General features: G+C 37.1%; 1 protein-coding gene across 5 annotated transcripts in view; it reads left to right on the top strand.

Moving 5' to 3' along the window:
* Nucleotides 1-22,210, top strand: part of PRMT3 (protein arginine methyltransferase 3) — a 128,703-nt gene that overhangs the window by 90,555 nt on the left and 15,938 nt on the right. Inside the window, exon 14 of one of the 5 annotated variants that reach the window (XM_065528378.2) lies at nucleotides 20,820-20,962. The exons of the other annotated variants lie outside the window; for them this stretch is intronic. Coding sequence (XP_065384450.1) covers nucleotides 20,820-20,876 — 57 coding nt within the window. The 3' untranslated portion in view covers nucleotides 20,877-20,962. Of the gene's footprint in view, nucleotides 1-20,819; nucleotides 20,963-22,210 lie in introns of those variants that run through there. 5 annotated transcript variants of the gene reach the window in all.

Genomic DNA, 22,210 nt, shown 5'->3' with positions numbered 1-22,210 from the left:
TCTGGGGTTTTTATAGTTTTGGGTTTAAGTCTTTAATCCATTTTGAGTTAATTTTTGTATATGGTGTAAGGAAGAGTTCCAGTTTTAATTTTCTGCATATGGCTAGCCAGTTCTTCCAGCACCACTTTATAGAGGCTCTTTTCCCCTTCACATGTTTTCATCAGGTTTTTTGAAGATCAGATGATTGTAAGTGTGAAGTCTTATTTCTGAGCACTCCATTCTATTCCATTGGTCTATGTGTCTGTCCTTGTACCAGTACCATGCTGTTTTGGTTACGATAGCCATGAACTATAGTTTGCAGTTGGGTAGCATGATGCCTCCAGCTTTGTTCTTTTTGCTTAGGATCATCTTCACTATTCAGGCTTTTTGGTTCCACATGAATTTTAAAATAGTTTTTCTAATTCTGTGAAGAATGTCAATGGTAGTTTAATGGGAATAGCATCGAAACTGTACATTACTTTGGGAAGTATGGTCATTTTCACAATATTGATTCTTCCTATCCCTGAGCATGGAATGTTTTTCCATTTGTTTGTGACCTCTCTTATTTCCTTGTGCAGTGGTTTGCAGTTCTCCTTGAAGAGGCCTTTCAGTTTCCTTGTTAGTGATATTCCTAGGTATTTTTTGTAGCAATTGTGAATGGGAGCTCATTCATGATTTGGCTCTCTGCTTGCCTGTTGTTGGTGTATAGGAATGCTAGTGATTTTTTGCTCGTTGATTTTGTATCCTGAGACTTTGCTGAAGTTGCTTATCAGCTGAAGAAGCTTTTGGGCTGAGATGGAGTTTTCTAGATACAGGATCATGTCATTTGCAAACAAAGATAATTTGACTTCCTCTCTTCCTATTTAAATATGCTATATTTCTTTCTCTTGCCTGATTACCCTGGCCAGGACTTCCAATGCTGTGTTGAATAGGAGTAGTGAGAGAGGGCATCCTTGTCTTGTGCTTGTTTTCAAGGGGAATGCTTCCAGCTGTTGCCCACTCAGTATGATATTGGCTGTGGGTTTGTCATAAATAGCTCATTATTTTGAGATATGTTCCACCAATACCTAGTTTATTTAGAGTGTTTAACATGAAGGGATGTTGAATTTTACTGAAGGCTTTTTCTGCATCTATTGAGATAATTGTGTGGTTTTTGTCATTGGTTCTGTTTTTATGATGAATCACATTTATTGATTCCATATGTTCAACCAACTTTGCCTCCCAAGGATGAAGCCAGCTTGTTCGTGGTGGATAAGCTTTTTGATGTGCTGCTGAATTCAGTTTGCCAGTATTTTGTTGAGGATTTTTGCATTGATGTTCATCAAGGATATTGGCCTGAAGTTTTCTTTTGTTGTAGCTCTTCCAGGTTTTGGTATCAGGATGATGCTGGCCTCATAGAACGAGTTAGGGAGGAGTCCCTCCTTTTCCATTTTCAATTATTTTGAATGGTTTCAGTAGAAGTGGTACCAGCTCCTCTTTGTACCTCTGGTAGAATTAGAATTCAGCTGTGAATCTATCTGGTCCTGGGCTTTTTTTTGTTGGTGGGAGGATAGGGCGTTGATAGGCTATTTATCACCACCTCAATTTCAGAGCTCATTATTGGTCTGTTCAGGGATTCAATTTCTTCCTGGCTCAGTCTTGGGAGGGTGTATATGTCCGGGAATTTATCCATTTCTTCTAGGTTTTCTAGTTTACGTACAGGTTTTTATAGTGTTCTTTGATGGTTGTATTTCTGTGGAGACCATGGTAATATTCCTTTACCATTCCTGATTGTATTTATTAGATTCTTCTATTCTTTATTATCTAGCTAGCAGTCTGTTGTATTAATTTTTTCAAAAAACCAGCTCCTGGATTCATTGATGTTTTGAAGAGTTTTTTGTGTCTCCAGTTCTGCTCTAATCTTGGTTATTTCTTGCCTTCTGCTAGGTTTGGGGTTTGTTTGCTTTTGGTTCTCTAGTGCTTTTAGTTGTGATGTTAGGATGTCGATTTAAGATCTTTCTAGCTTTTTGATGTGGGCATTTAGTGCTATATATTTCCCTCTTAAAACTGCATTTTTTTAATCACTGCATCGCAGTGATTCTGGTATATTCTCTTTGTTCTCATTAGTTTCAAAGAACTCCTTGCTTTCTGCCTTAATTCCACTTATTTACCCAGGAGTCATTAAGCAGCAGGTTGTTCAATTTCCATGTAGTTGTGTGGTTTTAAGTGAATTTAATTGTGCTGAAGTCTGAGAGACTGTTATATCAGTTCTTTTGCATTTGCTGAGGAGTGTTTTACTTCTGGTTAACAGCTCCTATAATGTTTTATCATGATTCTTAGCTTCTTTACATTGGGTTACAACATGCTCCTTTAGCTCAGCAAAGTTCGTTATTACCCACCTTCTGAAGGCTACTTCTGTCAATTCAGCCATCTCAGCCTCAGCCCAGTTCTGTGTCCTTGCTGGAGAGGCGTTGCGGTCATTTGGAGGAAAAGAGGCACTGGTTTTTTGAGTTTTTAGCATTTTTTGTGTTGATCCTTTCTCATCTTTGAGGTTGTTAACCTTTGAATGGGGTTTTTGTCAGGTTTTTCATTGATGATGTTTTCTGTTTTTAATAGTAGGGCTGCTGTGGGTCCATTCCAGGCCCTAGTTACCTCAGTTTCTCTCATACCAAGTGTTATACAGGCTTTGACCAGTGAAGGCTGCAAAACAGCAAAGATGGCAGCCTGCTTCTTCCTCTGGAAGCCCCATCCCTGCAGCGTACTGACCTGTTCCCAGCCTGAACTGCCCCTGCTAGGAGGTGGCTAGAGACCCCTGTTGGGAGGTCTCACCCAGGTAGAAGGAATGGGATCAGGGATCTGCTTAAAGAAGAAGTCTGGCTCCTTTTTGGTAGTGCAGCTGCGCTGTGTTGTGGGAGACCATTCCTTATCCAGACTATCTGGACTCTACAGAGCCGGCAGGCTGGAATAAACAAGTTGACAGAACTGCAGAGATGGCAGCCACCCCTCCCCCTGGGAATTTGGTCCTTCTCAGGCAAACTTGATTGGAATTCCAAGCCAGTGGGGCCCACAGAATGACACTACTTGCTTCCTGGATTCAGTTCCCCTCCTAAGAGGATGTAGGGACAGATCTCTGGCCTTGCCAGGAATCCTGGAGCCAAGTATGCAAAACTCCTGAGTCTCTGTGTATGCCCCAGCAGCTGCTCTGCCAGGACTCTGTACAGGTCTGTGTATTGGACCTGTATATGTACAGGTTTTTATAGTATTCTTTGATGGTTGTTTGTATTTCTGTGGAGACCAGGATCAATACAGGTCTGTGTGTTGATCCTGGTGGTGTGGCTTACAAAGGGATCTCCTAGGTGCAAAGATCCATGGGAGAGGTGTGGTTTCCTGGGCAGTATTGCACAATCACTCACCACTTCCTTTGACTGGGACTGAGTGTTCCTTTGGCTTCGTGCTGTTAGAATGCTTGTTCTTCAGTCCTGCAAGGAAAAAAATCAGCATTTAGACAAAAAGTTCTCTCAGCAAGGCAATTTTACTTTCTGCAAAACGGGTGCTCCTTACGGATAGAACAATGGCAAGAGCACACTTGAACAAAGGAGGGAAGCAATTTATGTCTTTTACGCAGCTTGTCTTTGCTGCTATGTCTTGTTTACGTTGGCTGGAGCCAGACCTCACAATCTAAACTAAAACCTAACTGGATAATAATTTAAAACTTTTCTAAATAGGTGAAAGCAATGGAAGGACAAAGGAAAAGAGGAAGTTGTTTACTAAAGGACTTAGAAAAGTAGTAACATTCTTAAGGCTGCAAGCTGGGACATACCTGTGAGCACGTCTAGCACAACTATCTTGGTTAAGGTACAAGGACATAGAATGTACTACTTGCCTGTGAGCTACTTAGGATAGGTCTTAACAAAGTTATTAGCACAAAGCAAGGAGGTTTGAACAAAGTTAGTCTTTAAAATAAATTATTTCTAACATTTATGATTATTATTATCCTTTAACAAGAAGGGAAACCTTGAAGAGGAAATGTTCCTTTCTACAGTGCTGCTCCCGGTTGGGCCGTCACCCCACCCTGCTTTTCTTCTGTTTCTGTGGGTTGAGCTGTTTGCCCAGTCAGTCCCAATACGACCACCTGGATACTTCAGTTGAAGGTGCTGAATTCATTTGCTGCTTTCATTTGCTGAGTGCTGCAGACTGCAGCTGCTTCTAATTGGCCATCTTGGCCCCCTTAGTACTATAATCTTATGGGACCCCCATTGTATATGCAGTCAGTGACTGAAACATTGATATGTGGCACATGACTCTGTTTTTACTTAAAAACCTCTTAAAGTCCTTTATTTTGGATTCTATCAAACTTCATAAATTTGAGTAGTGTCATGAGAGAGATTTAATGTCTCTTTATTTTTTTTGAGACGAAGTCTAGCTCTGTCTCCTGGGCTGGAGTGCAGAGGTGCGATCTCTGCTCACTGCTACCTCCACCTCTCAGGCTCAAGGAATTCTCCTGCCTCAGCCTCCCAGTTGCTGAGATTACAGGCACATGCCACCATGCCTGGCTAATTTTTGTGTTTTAGTAGAGATGGGATTTCACCATGTTGGCCAGGCTGGTCTCGAACTCCAGATTCAGGTGGTCTGCCCACCTCAGCCTCCCAAAGTGCTGGGATTACAGGCGTGAGCCACCGCGCCTGCCTATTTAATGTCTTTTTAATAACCTTTTAAATCTTTACATTCACAGATTTAAACAAATATTAAATGCTGACTATGTGCCAAGTACTTGTCTATAAAGCAGGCACGTAAAAACAAACAAAACATGGCCGGGCACTGTGACTCACACCTGTAATCCTAGCACTTTGGGAGGCCGAGGTGAGTGAATCACCCGAGGCCAAGAGTTCGAGACCAGCCTGGCCAACATGGTGAAACCTCATGTCTACTAAAAATACAAAAAAATTAGTCGGGCGTGGTGGCAGGTGCCTGTAATCCCAGCTATTCGGAAGGCTGAGGCAGAAGAATTGCTTGAACCCAGGAGGCAGAGGTTACAGTGAGTGGAGATCGCCCCATTGCACTCCAGTCTGTGCAATAGAGCAAAAACTCCATCTCAAAAACAAAACAAAACATATTCTCTGCCCTGGAAAGGCACTTAAATGAAAGGAGGCAAGTACTGTGAACATTTTAATATGAATGTAAAGGTTTAAATATAGAGATATACAGAGACTCTGTATATCTCTATATTTAGGGTATGGGACTGGGTTCCTGGAGGAAAAGTGTAGTTAATAAATTTTACAGCCAACATTCCATGAAGCAGTGAAAAACTTTGCCCCTCCCAAAATAAAGGAAAAGCTTGAAGTATGGTAGTCACTTCTTAAATTCCTTTTGAATAATTTGTTTTCACCTACTTTTTAATTCATTATTTCTTTTTTGTATTCTTTCTGCTGTTCATTTTTAGCCAATAAATATTTTTATTTCAGATTTTTTTTAGTTGTACAATGTCCATTTTCATTTTATCTCTTTAACCAGTTTGATCCATCTTTTTATCTGAATTCCTTGACATTTATAATCATTCTTTTAAGATGAATTTGCTTATTCCCCAAGTGATCTGTGATTTTGCTTCTCTTCCCTTTTAAGGGTCACATTTTCCAGTTTGTTCTCGTATTTTATGCTCGACATTGTGTAAAAGAATAATACAGACTAGAGTAGGTAATATTTTCCCTTAGAAGAATATCTCCTAGCTAGCTAGGAGGAAGGGTTGATCCCTTTTGATTTCCAGTGTCTTAAGCACAGGATCAAGCCCTTCCCTCTGGCCAAGTTCTTGGGAAGACCATCAAACTAAAGCCGAGTTTATGGTTTACTACAGTAAGGATGACCACTACATTGACAGTCTTAATAGCATCTCAGAGGAAGGATGTGAAAATATTTATGAAATTCTCAGCAGGTCTTTCATTGTGTGCATTGGAGGGAAAAGGTCCTGATTAGGATTTGCCATGAGTTGAGAATTGGTAGACACATCTAGGGGTGGGTTTTAAAGTGAGTCTTGGCTGGGCGCAGCAGCTCACGCCTGTAATCCCAGCAGTTTTGGAGGCTGAGGTGGGCAGATCACCTTAGGTCAGGAGTTCAAAACCAGCCCGGTCTCTACTAAAAATACAAAAATTAGCCAGGCATGGTGGTGCATGTCTATAGTCCTAGCTACTCGGGATGCTGAAGCAGGAGAATCACTTGAACCTGGGAGGTGAAGGTTGCAGTAAGCCGACGTAGCACCACTGCACTCCAGCCTGGGTGACAGAGCAAGACACTGTCTCAAAACAAAAACAAAACAAAAAAAGTAGAGTCTTGCAGAGTAAACAGTGTAGTGAGTCATCTGTTCTTGAGAAGAGGGTATTTACTCTCCTGAGGGTTCATTAATAAATCTGATGTTGAAATAAATAGATTTTCTTGAGGTACTTGAAACAAATACCTTCTTTCTAAGCAGTAGCTTCTGGAATAGCAGATAAATGAATAGTAATGTCATATTAATAGAGATAGTGAACTGTGTGGCCACAGAAGGTTTTGGGTTAGAAGAAACCCCCGTCTCTTCCTGCTTTGCAGCGCAACCACCAGTTTCTTCCACTCCAGTAAGTAACATGAGGGAGAATTGGTTTGAAGACAGGACCAGCTCTGCCTTTTGGTTTTCTCCATATTCCAGGGCACTAGATTAGTGCACCAGTGCACTGCGCCTGGCTAGTATTTCTTTGTCCCAGCACAGTTCTTGCGCCTATGGCATTTTTGCTACTTTACCCACTGCATGAGCCCTAGCATTGGGCAAATGCCCTCAGGTATGAAAGCTGCTGTTTTTGCTCAGCTAGGAAGAATTTATTCCTCTCTGCAGACAGTATATTTAGACCTATTTGCATGTGAGACCTCTGTGGTTTTAATGAGAAATGTTTAGTCAGTCTAGTATTTTCTTTTTGTTATGTCAGAGTGAGGGTCTTTTGCAACCCTCTACATCCTAATTAGAAGTCATCCTTGGATAAATTGCTTTTTAAAGCCCAAACTGGAAAATAAATCTGGGCCTACATATTTAGGATTTTAGAAAGTTTGGAAATAAAGTTAGAAAGGTAAATGAAAGTAAACAAAAGTTAGTGAAGTAAAAGTAAATTTTATGTTACCTTTCAGTTCTTTGCTTTTTCTTTGATGATCTACTTGATAGGAGTTGAAGGCTGCAGCGAGCAATGATTGTACCACTGCACTCCAGAGTGAGACTCTGAGAAAAAAAAAAAACTACTTGATAAATGATAGAGATATTTAAGAGGCACCAATATTTAGCTTTGGATGGAATCAAAACAAGTCTTTAAGTTATTCAGTTTTTTAAGGCTAATGCAATTGCTATTAAAAGAAACTTTAAAATGTTTACAATTCAAATCAGTGATCTCTTAGTCATAATACTCTGTTTTCATTTTACTTTTTAATTAAGCTTTAAATTTTTCTAATGGCTTAAGAAAAAAACTTCAAGATTAGCCCATTTATTTGCAATTGTGTTCTTTAAATCTTATAATGCTTCTGAAAAATCTCTGACAACAGAATCCTACTAACTCTAAGCTCATTTCTAGGTATTAAATTAGCTCTTAGTACTTTTTGTTGTAAGTTGACCTAATTTTGACCTTGCAAAGCTAATCAGCTAACGAAACTAATTATTAAAACACATCTGTGCTGCTTAGAAATAGTAAGATTTGTCTTGAACTTGCATCATAGGTTTTAATGGGACATCTGGTATATATTTTAATAGGCTTCATTAAGTAAATTTTATATCTTTGGGGAGAACATTTCTCATTATGTGATCCCACCTCTACAGTTGGTTTTAGGTTCCTCCTTGTGAATGACCATGTGGTCTAAAGTATGGTCCTGAACTTTCTACTCTTCTCTGAAATCTGAACCTTTGTGGCTGGGCTTAGATGCTGATGAGAACATTTACATGTCTTCGTTTATTCTCAGGAAATGTTCTTTGAGTAGTAGCACACACTAGGAGCTGAGAGGCATTGGGAATGTAGTAAAACAAGCCAAAACCGATAGTTCCTCTATTCAGGAGACATTAATAGTGGAAACATGATAAAATTCACCCTATTTTCAACGCCACCCCTCAGTGGAAAAAAAATTCACCCTATGGATATTAGATAATACTAAAGAATTATTGAAAATTTGGTTACATGTGATAAGGGCATTCTAGTTATCTAAGAAAATGTCCATCTTTTTACAGATGCAAACTGAATTTGGAGGGAAGAAATGACATAATATAGGGTATTTGCTCAAGAGAATAGGTGAAGTATATGTGCCGAATATAGGTGATAAGTTCGTCAGAGGTTCTGTAATTGTGTATGTTTGAAATTTGTGATAGTAGGGTATTTTTTTTAAAGAATCTCATAACAATAAGAAATGCCTAAGAGTGATGAGGCATAAGTACTGCACTGAGATAAAGATATTTCTGTACATCTCAGCCACCTGCTGTAGTTACCAAAGCTGAATACATGTTTACCCTGTGTCTTAAACATTTCCCTCCTGGGTCCAGATACACACACAGAAATATGTTGATATGTTCACCAAAAAAAAAAAAATGTTCAAGAATGTCCATTGCAGCCTTCTTCAGCCCCAAGCTAGAAAGTATGATGGATAAATGTGGTATATTTATGGAATAAAATACAGCATTGAAAAAGATGAGCTTGCCGACATGGATGAATTTCATGAACAAACAGTTGATTTAAAAAGCGGGGGAAGGCTGGGCACAGTGGTTTATACCTATAATCCCAACATTTGGAAGGATCGCTTGAAGCCAGGAGTTCGAGATCCATCTGATCATGGACATCAGAATAGTGGTTACAATTTGTGGGGTGACTTTGACTGGAAAGGAGCATAAAAGAAGTCTCCGGAGTACTAGGAGTGGTCCATATCTTGATCTGGGTAGTGGTTATACAAGTGTGTTCACCTTGAAAAAGTTCACTGAGATGTATCCCAATGATTTGCTCACTTCTCTCTCTGTGTGTGTGTGTGTGTGTGTGTGTGTGTGTGTGTTCTATGTAAAACCAGTGGTTCTTGAATTAGCTAAAAATCTGTTTTTTTGCTTGTACGTAATACTTCAGTTGAAAAGTTGACCAAAGCCAAAAAATATCTGTCTGGTTGTCAGTGATTTGATGGAGTTGAAAGAAGCCTAGCATGGCTGGGGCATGTAGATCATAGTGCTAAGAGATGGAAAGCACCTTGTGCTATTTGGCCATTTCAGTTGTGATGTTTTTTAAACAGTGTTGTGATCAGAAGGGCCCTTTAGAAAGACTGTGTCTAGAATATGGAGAACAAAGAGGAGACCAGAGTGGATGTGGGAGGCCAGTGGGTAGGTTAATCTAGTAGCTCAGGCAATAATTTGCAGTGACTTACACAAAGGCAGTTTTAGTGGACTTGTTCATGAGTTATCTAAGAGAGAAAATTGACAGGATTTGAGAATGGGTTAGATAATGGGGAGTGAGGGCATAACTCCCATTGCTCTCAGTATCAGTGATGACTCCAAGGTTTCTTATACAATTTGAAAAATGATAGTCCTGTCTTTTTAAGTCAAAGAAAATTGAAAGAAGAACACATTTAGAGGTGAGGATCAGACGCTCAATTATTAGTATGTTGAATTTCATACCTTTGAGTTAAGTAGTGATATCTAGTAGGGAATTGAAACACAGTCCTGTGACCTGTCTTGTCAAGTCATACTTGTGACATATTTGGCTCAGATACTTGAGAGTAGGAATCAAAGAACATTTCGTGGAAGACTTTTTGAAAATATGCACCAAAATATGCTGCTGACACTATTTAACAAAGCATTTTAAACAATCATAAAATTTCATAAATTGCTCTTGAATGAGGATGTATTTTTTAACCTATGCTATTCATTGAGGCTGTTGAGTTCCAAAAGCTCGTTTTTTAAAGCAAATCCAGTGGAGTAGCATCATATGCAGATATAATTTATGCAAATTAACTGCAAGCATTCAGGTTGAAAAAAAGAGTCAGAGAAATAATGGTCTCAGTAGTACAGATGATTCTGCCCTCCTTTTTAATTTTGAACATGTGCCCCAAAATGAGCATGAGGTGAGAAACACATCTGCTGTTTCTTTAGATTTCTGTAGGATGAGCATCTTGCTAGACTGCATGTGATTGTCTTTATAAAAGTGTGTATTTTTAATACAGTATGGCACTCACTATAAGCCATCTACTTCATCTGGAACCCAGCCAAAGAAATGGTGATTTGTACCATTGCTTAAAGAACGGGTTGTATTGAACTTACTGAGGGATAGTTTATATGTTAGTCTCCAAAATGACATCTTAAGAGATTTTCCAAGGTAATTTTGAGATTTGGTAATTTTGAGATTTTTCCCATGTGACTTATCCTCTGCAGAATATGAGTACTATAAAATAATCTTACTACTTTGTTTCAAAGGGATTCTGTCTAGTTCTAATATTTTCCATAATTGATTGAAGTCCAGGTGCACCTTATGCATTGCTCTCAAAATTTACTTCCATTTGACTTTATCTTTCATTTTTGCAACCCTAGAGAGTCAACAGCCCTTGAAACTGAACCCCAGAGGATTTTAGCCTTTTTAAAATCTGTGTTTTTTTCAACCCGTTCTTTGTGTTTAGCTTTTCTGTCTACTCTTTTATAGTCTTTTTGGAAACATTACCATTATGAAAACATGTTTAGGAAGATATATTTCCTGCTTTGGATAACTTTTAGGTATGTGTTTGTTGCCTAGCATAGTGGGAGGAATCATCTGTAATACTGAAATCGTATTTAAACCTAGTCAGAGAGAATGCAAAAGTTCACAAAATGAGGAACCCTGAAGTTGAGTAAAATAACCTGTCCAGAGAGTTGATAGAGATTCATGTGCCTGATCCTCTTTTGAAAGCCATGCTGAAAATAATGCTTCTGCATTTCTGTAATTCATTATTTAAATTTCAGAGACATTAAAGAAATTGTAGTAGCATTTTAAAAGATTCTGATCCTAAAGCCTCCATTTGAGTGATATTATAGCTCAAATTGTTCTAAAATACAATTTGAGTAGAATCTTAATTCTTAAGCTATATTAAAATCATTTAATTCTAGATAGGTATAGGTTTACACTTGAAATCAGCAATGTTGAAGGACAATAAATTGAGAAATAATCACACTCAAGCAGGACTAGAATATCTATCTGAAGTACAGCAATAAGCACAAAATAGTGTATTTATCAAATAATCAATAAGAGTGGACTCTTGATTAGAGATGTCAGAGGGGTTCTCCCTAGACTTATCACAGAGGCTGTCAATTGACATTATTAGATTGTGATAAGAAATGAGCTTGACCAGGTATTTTCCTTTTTGATTCAGCCAGTTACCCCTGGAGTAATGACCTATAAGGAAGTAATCTTCCCAGGTTCAGATTTATTTTAACTTAGGCACTGACAGAAACCATTGTGAGAATATTGGCATTAAGATCTTCTAAAACTCCTAAAGTACCTAATGTTTACAGACATCTTATGTAGATGTATGTATTAACAGGAGGAAATCAGTGCTCATGGAAAGACAAGTCAAAAATTAGAAAAATAAATTTGATATATATACCAGATGACTCAGAATATACCTTATAATATTTGCCAGATTTTTAGTTTCCACCCTATGTATCGGGTACATAACAGAAGGGCTTAGATGGTGACTTGGTAGCCATCTTTCTACCTTACTTTTCAAAAGGGCAAAAAAAAAGAAAAAACTATTCATTTCAGAAAACAGGGCATATCACATCTTCTATATGTCCCCCTTTTACTGTCTGTTAAATTGTTCTTTCAGTTTTCCATCTCTTAATTTATACTATTGAAGGGTTGTGAAGACAAGTAGCATTTGATAGAACTTGGTCACCTAGACACAAAAATTAGTTTTAATAGTTATCAGTTTTAAACCTCTTCAGCAGTCATAAAACTAATTTTTTTGTTCTGCTTGATTTGTAAATTCAGTGTATGTTTTGTTCAGGTGAACAAATATATTCTTAAAATTAAAATACAATGTTTACTGATAATTTGAGGAAATAGGAATGGAACATAGGGGCCTTTGCATGGATAGTTTTTGGGGAAGATTAGAAAGCAGCACAAAAAATGGAATATAAGGAAATAGTAGTCATTGATATCAAGCAGTGGAAAACCAATGATGTGTGAGGGAGCAGGAGGAGAGAAATCTAGAGAAGCAGTGGGCTGCAAGCCTTTTTAAATGGCAGAGATTGAAAAAAAAAAAAAAAAAAAGTACTATGCAACATCACTTTTCATTCAAACATGTACTGAACCCTATGTGTGGGCTTCCGTGCTAGGCACTATGAATACAACAAATAATCAAAATGTAATTTCTAGCCCTAAAGACATTCATTTAGAAGGAGAGGCCAACATAAATGGAGAATTGTAATGTAGTGCTCTATAACACAATAGCAGAGGCATATAAAAGACACCCTTAGCCTTGTATACTCTTCCTTTCCCTGATCATCTTTAAGGTTTTTACTTTAAGTGTGGCTTCTTCATGAAAGTCTTTCTAATACCATATGTATTGTATTAGCGGGAGGTGATTAATTGTACAGATGAGGGAATATTTGTCTGAAGTAGTTGCATCTGATATCAGTTTTTAATTGAAAATAGGAAGTTATAAGTTAAAGCATCATCATTTCCTTTTACCAAAGGTTGGGACAGGTTGACCATCTTTTTGTCATTTAACAAATAGTTTACTTAATAAATCATACTGATTTCCTGTAGTCCCTGAACATTCCAGGATATTTCATGCCTTTGTAACTCAGTGCAATTTCACCATTTAGATGGCATGCCCAGGCATGCTTAGGCAGTAAGGATACAGAGGTGAACAAAGAAATGGTAAGAGTGCCCTTAAGGGGCTATTAGGATCTACAAGTGAACAAAGACATTGAACAAAAAGTATTATATAGTGAGTGTTACTACAAGGAGTGCAGGAACATTTAATGGATGTATTATAACCTACTCTAGGATTAAAGAAGGCTGCCCAGAGGAAGTAATATTTAAACTGGGACATAACAAATGAGTTAGTTTAAGAATTGGGGTGGGTGTTAACCGTGATATGGTTTGGCTATGTCCCCACCCAAATCTCATCTTGAATTCCCATGTGTTGTGGGAGGGACCCAGTAAGAGGTAACTGAGTCATAGGGGCAGGTCTTTCCTGCGCTGCTGTCATGAAAATGAGTCTTACAAGATCTGATGTTTATTATAAGGGGGAGTTTTCATACACAAACTCTCTTTGCCTGCTGCCATCCATGTAAGACATGACTTGTTCCTCTTTGCCTTCCACCATGATTGTAAGACTTCCCCAGCCACGTGGAACTACAAGTTCAGTTAAACCTCTTTCTTTTGTAAATTGCCCAGTCTCTGGTTTGTCTTTATCATACAGGTAGGGGGCCTTAGGGAGGAAAAAGCAATACAGTGAATAATCTTCCTCCTGTGTTGGTGAGCCACATAAAATGGAGAAACCCTTTTGCTGAAAACAGCTACAAATGCCAAAAAAATGTTAAATGCTATCTGTTTGAAGTTATCAAATAAGGACGTACTACTAAGCCAAGACTCAGAAAAGAAGGTAATCTGAAAAATGAGACTAACATTTGGGGCTACTTTTGTCCTATAGGCATTTACCAATTCAGAGGAAGGAGCTGAAAGACTGTGTAGCCCTTTTGATGTCGCTTACATGGATAGGAATACAAAATGGGACCCTTATAGTTTTGCAGCACTTTGCATTGGGACCATAAAGACTGTGCCCAGGATAAGATATGAGAGAAGTAGAAATCTCAAACCCTGATATTAGATTAAGACCTCGGTTTGCTCATGCCCCCAGGTTCCCTGCAGAAACAAAAGATCTTTCTAGAAGATTATTACAGGTTTCAAATTATTTTCACAAAGTTTTTCAAATATTAATGTTCAAAACATATTCAGACGTAATCAGTCACACAAGGACACAAAAACATGAATCAAGAACCAGTTGAAGCAGTAGACAATAAAAACAGAGCTCTAGGTGCTCCAGGAATTAGTTATAACAGACACAGATTTTGAAAAAACTATGCTTACTAAATTCAAAGAGAAAAGAAATTGCAAATTTTAACAAATGGAAACATTTTTAAAAATAATATTGTTTGGAAAAGAACAGACATTCTAAGACCAAATTAAATACGATTTGAGCAGCAGATCTTCACATATTTGTGTAGAGAAGATCCGCAAACTGGATTTTAGGGCAGAAGAAAATGTCCAGGAAGAAGCCTGGAGAGATGCAAGAATGAGACAGAGGGAAGGGCAAGAAATAACATGGATACAAGGAAAGGTCTAATTACATATACATGTAAATGGGCATCCCAGAGAAAAGGAGGATGAGAATGTTACAATATTTAAAGAGCTGTTGGCTAAGAATTTTCCAAAACAGATGAAAGCAACAATTTAAAAAGTACAACATAACCTAAATAGTGTAATTTTTAAATTAGATCGAAATGTAGGTGTATATCTAAGAGAAGTGAAAACATGCCCACGCAAATGTTAATAGCAGCATTATTCGTAATAGCTAAGAAATGGAAGTAATTCAGATGTCCATCACCTACAGAATGGATAAATAAAATTTGGCATATTCATGCAATGTAATATTCAGCAATAAAAAAGAATGAAACATGATACAACATAGTTAACCCTTAAAAACATTATGCTAAGTGAAAGAAACCAGTCACAAAAGACCATCTCTTGTATGATTCCATTTAGATGAAATATCCAGAATAGGTATATCTGTAGACACAGACTGAACGAGAGGAGAATGGATGGAAGATTTGGAGGAGATGAAATGTTTTAAAATTAAATTGTAGTGATGGTTACACAACTCTGAGTACACTAAAGAATGCTGAATTGTACAATTTAAATGGGTCAATTTTTATGGTATGTGAATTATATCTCAGTTTAAAAGAGGGAAGAGAAATCCACACCTAGACATATGCTAGTAAAACTACAGAAATCAAAGAAAGATCTCAAAGTTGGTGGAGCTATGGTGCTGGAATTACCTTTAAAGAGGAGCTAAATAGACTAGTAGATAATTTCTACAATTGGTGAATCTTCAAACTGAATACAGCTGTGAAACCCACACCCAGATGAAGAAACATAACATCTCAGCACCCTAGTAGCCCCCCTTGCACACCTACCTAATACAGAGCATCTATGCCCTGCATTAGCCAGGTGCACAAGAACAATGGAATTGGGGGAGCAGAGGAGAGGAACAATGGAATCAGAAGAAAAAAGACAAACAGAAGAAATTGTAATGATGACATTATCACTGTGATGCCAGAAAATAACTGCCAACCCTGAGTTTAACCCAACTAAGATATTTTTTAAGAATGAAAGTGGACAACTTGGCTGGGCACAGTGGCTCATGCCTGTAATCCCAGCACTTTGGCAGGGTGAGGCAGGCGGGTGGCTTGAGGTCAGGAGTTTGAGACCAGCCTGGCCAACATGGTGAAACCTCGTCTCTACTAAAATTACAACGATTAGCCGAGCGTCATGGCACACACCTCTAGTCCCAGATACTTGGGAGGCTGAGGCAGGAGAATCGCTTGAACTCAGGAAGTGGAGGTTGCAGTGAACCGAGATTGCACCTCTACACTCCAGCCTGGGCAATAGAGCAAGACTCCATCTCAAAAAAAAAAAAAAAAAAAAAGAAGAATGAAACTGAAATAAAGATATGTTCAGATAAGCAGAAAAGAAGAGAGAGAATTTGCCTAAAAAACCTGTGCCAAAGGAAGTACCGAGGGATATTCAGGCAAACAGCAAATGATCCCTGATGGAAGGCCAGAAATTCAGGAAGGAATAAAGGTGAACAAAAGTGGTAAATATTTACATACCAGTAGTTCTCTTAGGTATATACCCAATGGCTGTGGTACATATATTCACAGAAACTGTTCAAGTGCCTGTCAGCAGTAAACTAAATTATATTGTCACATACACCTTACAGCCATGAAAATGAATCATCTGCAATAATGTAGATGAATTTCACAAACAATATTGAGGAAAATTAGCCAGATAGAAAGGACTACCTGATGTATGATTCTCTATATATTTAAGTATACTAGGAAAAATGAATCTTTGCTTAAGAGTATTAGGATAGGTTGTTAGAGGCATAGGGTGCCTTGTAGAGTCTAGGTGCGTAAGGGGGACTACTAGGGTGCTGAGATGATCTGTTTTTTCTTCTGGGTTTGGGTTTCACAGCTGTGTTTAGTTTGAAAATTCAGCCTGATACACACTTACACTGAATGTACATTATATATATTAAGCAGTTTTTAAAATGTGAAAAATCAGTAAATGTCAATGAATACTAGTTGTATAAAATAATTTTGTGTTTATAGCTAGGAAGAAATGTAGAGCAATTAAGGCATGTGAGGTATCAATTAATGAAAGTATTCATGTTATAGACTGAAGATGATTTTTGCCCCTAAAACCACTTTAATAAGCAATTTTGAAATTACAAGGAAGCAATCCCAAATAAATTTAAAAGGAGTTTCAGTTATCTTGAAATATTCTAAGTAGATCAGAAATAAATTACATTGTGTTTTTCAATAAAAGTATTTTTTTTTATTTTTAGACCTATTGTCTGTTTTACTACTTCCCATATTGCTTGGTCTATTTTTTAAAACCACTCAATCTGGCAGTATCTCTGGAGAAGTATGTGGCACTTAATGTGTATTGTTCCCTAGAGGAATCATGAACGAAAGAAAAGGTGCAGATTTTTCTCTTGGGATACAATAGAAAATTAATTGAAAAAGGAAGAGTCCATAATTTAATGTATAGTTACAATTGGGGAAAAAATCATAATATATAATTTTCATATTTGTTGATTGTGTCTTCTTAAACACCAGTTATTACTAGCACAGTTCATTCTCTATATGTGGCAGCTCGTATAGCTTATGTTTGTATTTTCATCTGCTTGGTTTATATACAATGATCTAAGCTCTAACAGTCATTTTTATGCATTGTCTGCTTACTCTTTCTTTGCTTGCTTCAGACTCATCAGTTGGCTTTTGCATTCCATATTATGATTTTGAAAGAACTACTTCAACGAAAAATTGTATTTTTGTTATAGTGATTCTGCTGCATGGATTACAAGCACTCTATCTCCATGCTTGGATAAACTCCATCAAAAGCACATTATCCTCCTACTTCTGTGGCCAGCTGCCTAATTGTATCTGCTGTAACCACATGCTGTTGGAACATGATACCAATGAAGAACAGAAATGATAAATTACTCCCTGCAGGTGATAGTGATAATGATAATTTTTAATTTCCTTCTTCTTTATAAGGTCTAGTCTGATCTTATTTCATTGGTTGCCATCCTATTACATACACACAATGTGTCCTCTTTAAAGAAATACTCATCACACCAAAATACATGAGAAAGTCATTTGTTTTTATCCCAAATCATTGTTCTTCAAATGAGTGTATATTAAATGAACTGCATTTACCTTTATATAGAATAAACAAGCAAAACATGGCTTAAAACAGATTTTTTCCATGATTCATTTTACAAATGCCATGAGTTTTCTTTTTGTGAAACCCACAAAAAGATGAGTTCTGGAACTATTATATGCTGAGGAATATTTAAGATGTACAGCAAAGCTACATGCTTGTATTTCCCTATGTGCATCAAAGTAATTGTGGAGGATTCTCACAAAATGTCGAGTGATCAAGCTATCCCAGAAATTCATCATGTGTATGTATTTTCCTTTCATTCTGTTTTCTTCTATCATTATTTTTGTTTTGTTTTGTTTTTTAATTACTTACCACTCATTCTCCTTTCTCTCACTCTAAGGGACTTTTATAACTAAAACTTTTAGTTATAAGTTTTTCTGACTGTGGTATAATTCAGTGGAATTTTATTTAATTGTGACCTTGCCTTTGCAGATTAACCCAGCTCCTACAGATACATTTTAATGTTTTTCCCTCAGCAGTTCTCATTGCCCCGACAAGATGTATGTGTGAGACAAAGGAGAAATTTCTTCTGTAGTCAGCCTTCAAACCTCTGATCTTTTTCAAGCACATATCAAGTTGTAGCTCTGGTTATTTATTGCCATTGCCTATTAGTCATTATTTCCTATGGTTATTCTTATATTTGAATGACTTCCACAGAGAGAATGTATATTCATTGAAATTAACATTTAAAAGATGTAAAGATAGCTTGTCAAAGTGATGGTAGCAAGATGATCAAACTGTAATTGAAAATAGTGGCATGTTTATATTTTCCTGACAAAATAAATCATTTATTCCTAAATCAGCTGATACTTGGTTATATCATATATAATAGCTTTGCAGAAATAAAAACACTAATCATAATTCATTTGGTTTTATATTACTGTTTCAAAATTGAAGTTTTTTTCTTAATCTCTTAATTACGCCTCAATGGCATGCAACTGTAGTTCCAGCTACTCAGGAGGCTTAGGCAGAAAGATCCCTTAAGCCCAGGAGTTTGAGTTCAGCCTGGGTACCATAGCAGGACTCCATCTCTAAAGTTAAATAAAATTTTTTAAAAATAATCACACACAAAAGTAAAAAAAACCACAAACGCTGTCTCTTTAAGGGGCATTCTAGATCGTGTTGGTGTTTGAGGGTAAACACCCATTTTAAAACCAGAAACTCCCTTTTTTTTCAGAGCAAGAATCTTCTACTTTCTCAGCTATATGAGTGCTGTCTAATGAATAGGTAGATTATCTGCACAAAGTTTGAATTTCAGGTGAATTCCTTCCTAACTTCTCTTCATGCTTCTGCTTTCTGTTTAATGTGTGCTGTGGAACTGAGTTAGTATTACTGTAAACCAAACCTCATTAGAAATGTGACTGTGCTTGAGGACTCAAAGATACTGTGATGCATTTCACATGGAGGCAATTTCAGATATTTGTCATAGATCCTTTCCGGTGCTTATAACCGAAGTTAACTCTGTCTGTCATTTTTCTTTGTCTTAAAACTTATTTTTTGGTTACCCAGAACTTCCCAGTATTTCTTTCACTGTATTATTTAAGGGCTGGAAATTTTTAACTGAAATTCATACACAGATTTGGAGATTGATTAATAACCGTGTATGGCCGGACGTGGTGTCTCACACCTGTAATCCCAGCACTTTGGGAGGCCCCCCCCAAAAAAAAGTGGGGAAAAATAAATCCTAAGTAAGCTAATAAGAGCTTTTGTGAAAATTTGGGTTTAAAAGCAGCTTTTGTAACATATTCAGCTTCAGATATATGAAGAGAAACATTTCTAATTCTGATTTTAGAGACTGGCAATAAATATAACAGTTACAGAATTATAATTGCAGAAAGATGAGAGGCTGACACATGAGTTTAAAACACAGTTTTAAAAGATACATTAAAAATTTTGAAAACAAAAAGATATTTAAAACTATGGGTTTTCTGTTCTTGTTGTTCCAGGTTACCTTCTGGTAGCATTTCCCATCAACCTGAAGAAGTTCTTTTAAAATGTTTCTGAAGGAAGTCTATTGGCAATGAATTTCTTTACTTTTCCTTGACTTGAAGATGTCATATTTTGCCTTCATTCATAAATGATGTTCTGTCTAGATGCAGAATTTTAAAACTTCCACCATCAGTATCTTTTTCTTTTCCATCTGGACCACCAATGTCACGTTAGATCTATGGGTCTCCGAGGTCCTATAACATGCATTTTATTGCCGTCTTTTTCCCTTCTTCAAATTGGATAATTTCTATTAATCTTCAAATTCACTGATTTTTTCCCTGTCATCTCCATTCTGCTATTCAGCCCAGAAGTTTCAGTTATTATAATTTCCAATTAAAATTTTTTCATTTGGTTCTTTTTTACAGTTTCTCTGCTGAGAATTTCTAATCTTTTGATTCATTCCATTGTGTTTTCTGTCCTTGTTAGAACATAGTTGTAATTGCTGCTTTAAAGTTTTGCTTGGTAGTTCGAGCATCTGGGTTATCTCAGAGGTGGCTTGTCTTTTCTCTTGAGAGTTGTTCAATTTTCCTGATTCTTCGTATGTTGAGTAATTTGAGATTGTACCTTACATGTTGTGCATGCTATGTTGTATAAACTGTGTACCTTGTTAGAATCTTAAGAATGTTGATGTTTGTTGTTAGCAGACAGTCAGCCCAGTTAAAATCAGACCATAAGTTCTGTCTTAGTGTCCGAGCAGACAGTTGGCCAAGTCTCAGTCACATTCTCTAAGCTTTTGTTACGCTGTTTTGAGGCTGTCTTACACATACCTACTTTACGGATTAGTCTGAAACTTTTACAGATTTTTCAAATCTCAGTTCAGTTTTCTAGGCCTTTACTTAGTTTTGGTTTTTTTTCCATGCATGTTTTATTCAGAGGTTAATCCTGAGACTTGCACCAGTGATTCCAATTTTAGTTCAATTCTCTAAGCTTTTGCTATGTGGGTTTGGGTCTCACCTGTATAGGCTGAGACTTGGGCATTTCCTACATACAAAATTAGGAGATCTTTTCTAGCTCTCTCCTCTCCATATTTGTCCCACATGTTCCATGCTTTTCAGAGTTAAAAATTATTAGTTCCATTCAAGTTCAGTTAGTCAATGCTTTAATAAAGTATACTAACTATATAATAAAGCTAGCCATATTTGAGACTGAAGACAAAGTTTTCATTTGGCTAAAATGTATTGAAAACCTACTATATAACATTGTATTGGGTAAGGGGCATAGAGGTGAGTTACACATACGCCCTGCTCTTAAATAAATTGCAGTATAAGGCAAACTATAATATACTATCGTAACTAACATAATAGAATGTATAATAAACACATTTGCTCAGCAAATATTGTATTGTATCCTATGGGCCAGGTTACTGCTCTGGGCACTAAGAGTATAGTGGTGAACAAGACAGGCATACAGAAATAAATAAGAAAACAGCTGAACTGGTCTGTGAAGAGGCATCGTAAGTATCCAGAAATCAATTGTAAAAGGTTTTATTTAGAAATATTCTAATTAACCACATGGTTTTTATGATAATCTGTGGCTGAGTACTACATTGTTTTATAATTCTATTTGGCAGAATTATTAATAGTATTTTGATTCTCTCAGTATCTAAATTGCAATGAACCTCAAGGTTAAATATTGAATTTGGTTTGGACCTAATCCATATTAACCCTACAAGATCAATAAAATGTCACATTTTTAACAAAAGCAGCGGAGTACACAAATTAGCTTTACCATGATTTTTCAAAAACAGTGTCCTGTTTTTAACACTTTATAAGCTTAATGTAATGCCAGTTTTAAAAAATGATTAAGTCCAGCTAGTTCCAATAGTGAAAGAAAAAGAAATGGTATTTAAATTTAACCAAAAAACTCAAAATTATGTATTTACCTGAATATGTTAATTTCTTTAAGAGATCTTTTTGTAGGCTGGGTGCAGTGGCCCACACCTGTAATCCCAGCACTTTGGGAGGCCGAGGGGGGGTAGATCACAAGGTCAGGGGTTCAAGACCAGCCTGACCAACATGATGAAACCCCATCTCTACTAAAAATACGAAAATTACAGGTGGCGCATGCCTGTAATCCCAGCTACTCAGGAGGCTGAGGCAGGAGAATCACTTGAACACAAGAGGCAGAGGTTGCAGTGAGCTGAGATCGCACCATTGCACTCCAGCCTGTGCAACAGAGCAAGACTCCATCTCAAAAAAAAAAAAAAAAAAAAAAAGATCTTTTTGTACTATTTTTGTACTATCACAATAACCCTTAGAGCTCACTTTGGAGTTTCTCCTTTGAGTACTTGCTTAAACATAAAATTTGAGTACTATTGTTCATTTTTTCAGGAAAATAAAATAGGTAACATTTTAAAAATCTTTATTTCGTCACAAAAATATTCACAGTACTTGACTTAAAAACAGATATACTAGACTAGAAGAAATTAAATGAACTGGCTTTGTATAAAAGGGCATGTTTCAATTATTTGTTGCTGTATAATAACCCATCTGAAAACTCTGGCTTGAAGCCCAAAACATATCTGTGTTTCTGATTCTGCAATCCTGACTGGACTTAACTGACTAGTGTACCTGCTGGTCTTTCCTGGCATCTTTCATGCTGCTGCAGTTGTCTGAATGCTTGACTACAGCTGGAGAAGCCAAGATGGCCTAACGCATGGGTGGACACTCAGTTGGCGAGTGAGGATCAGTGAGGGGCCAGCTCTCTTTCCATGTGTGTTTCCCTTTCAGTGGTCTAGCATGATTATTTCT

This window comes from Macaca fascicularis, chromosome 14 (assembly GCF_037993035.2).
Source record: "Macaca fascicularis isolate 582-1 chromosome 14, T2T-MFA8v1.1".
In the NCBI taxonomy this organism is placed as follows: domain Eukaryota; kingdom Metazoa; phylum Chordata; class Mammalia; order Primates; family Cercopithecidae; genus Macaca; species Macaca fascicularis.
Note: the sequence above shows the minus strand (reverse complement) of the source record. Positions and strands in the feature narration are given on the sequence as shown.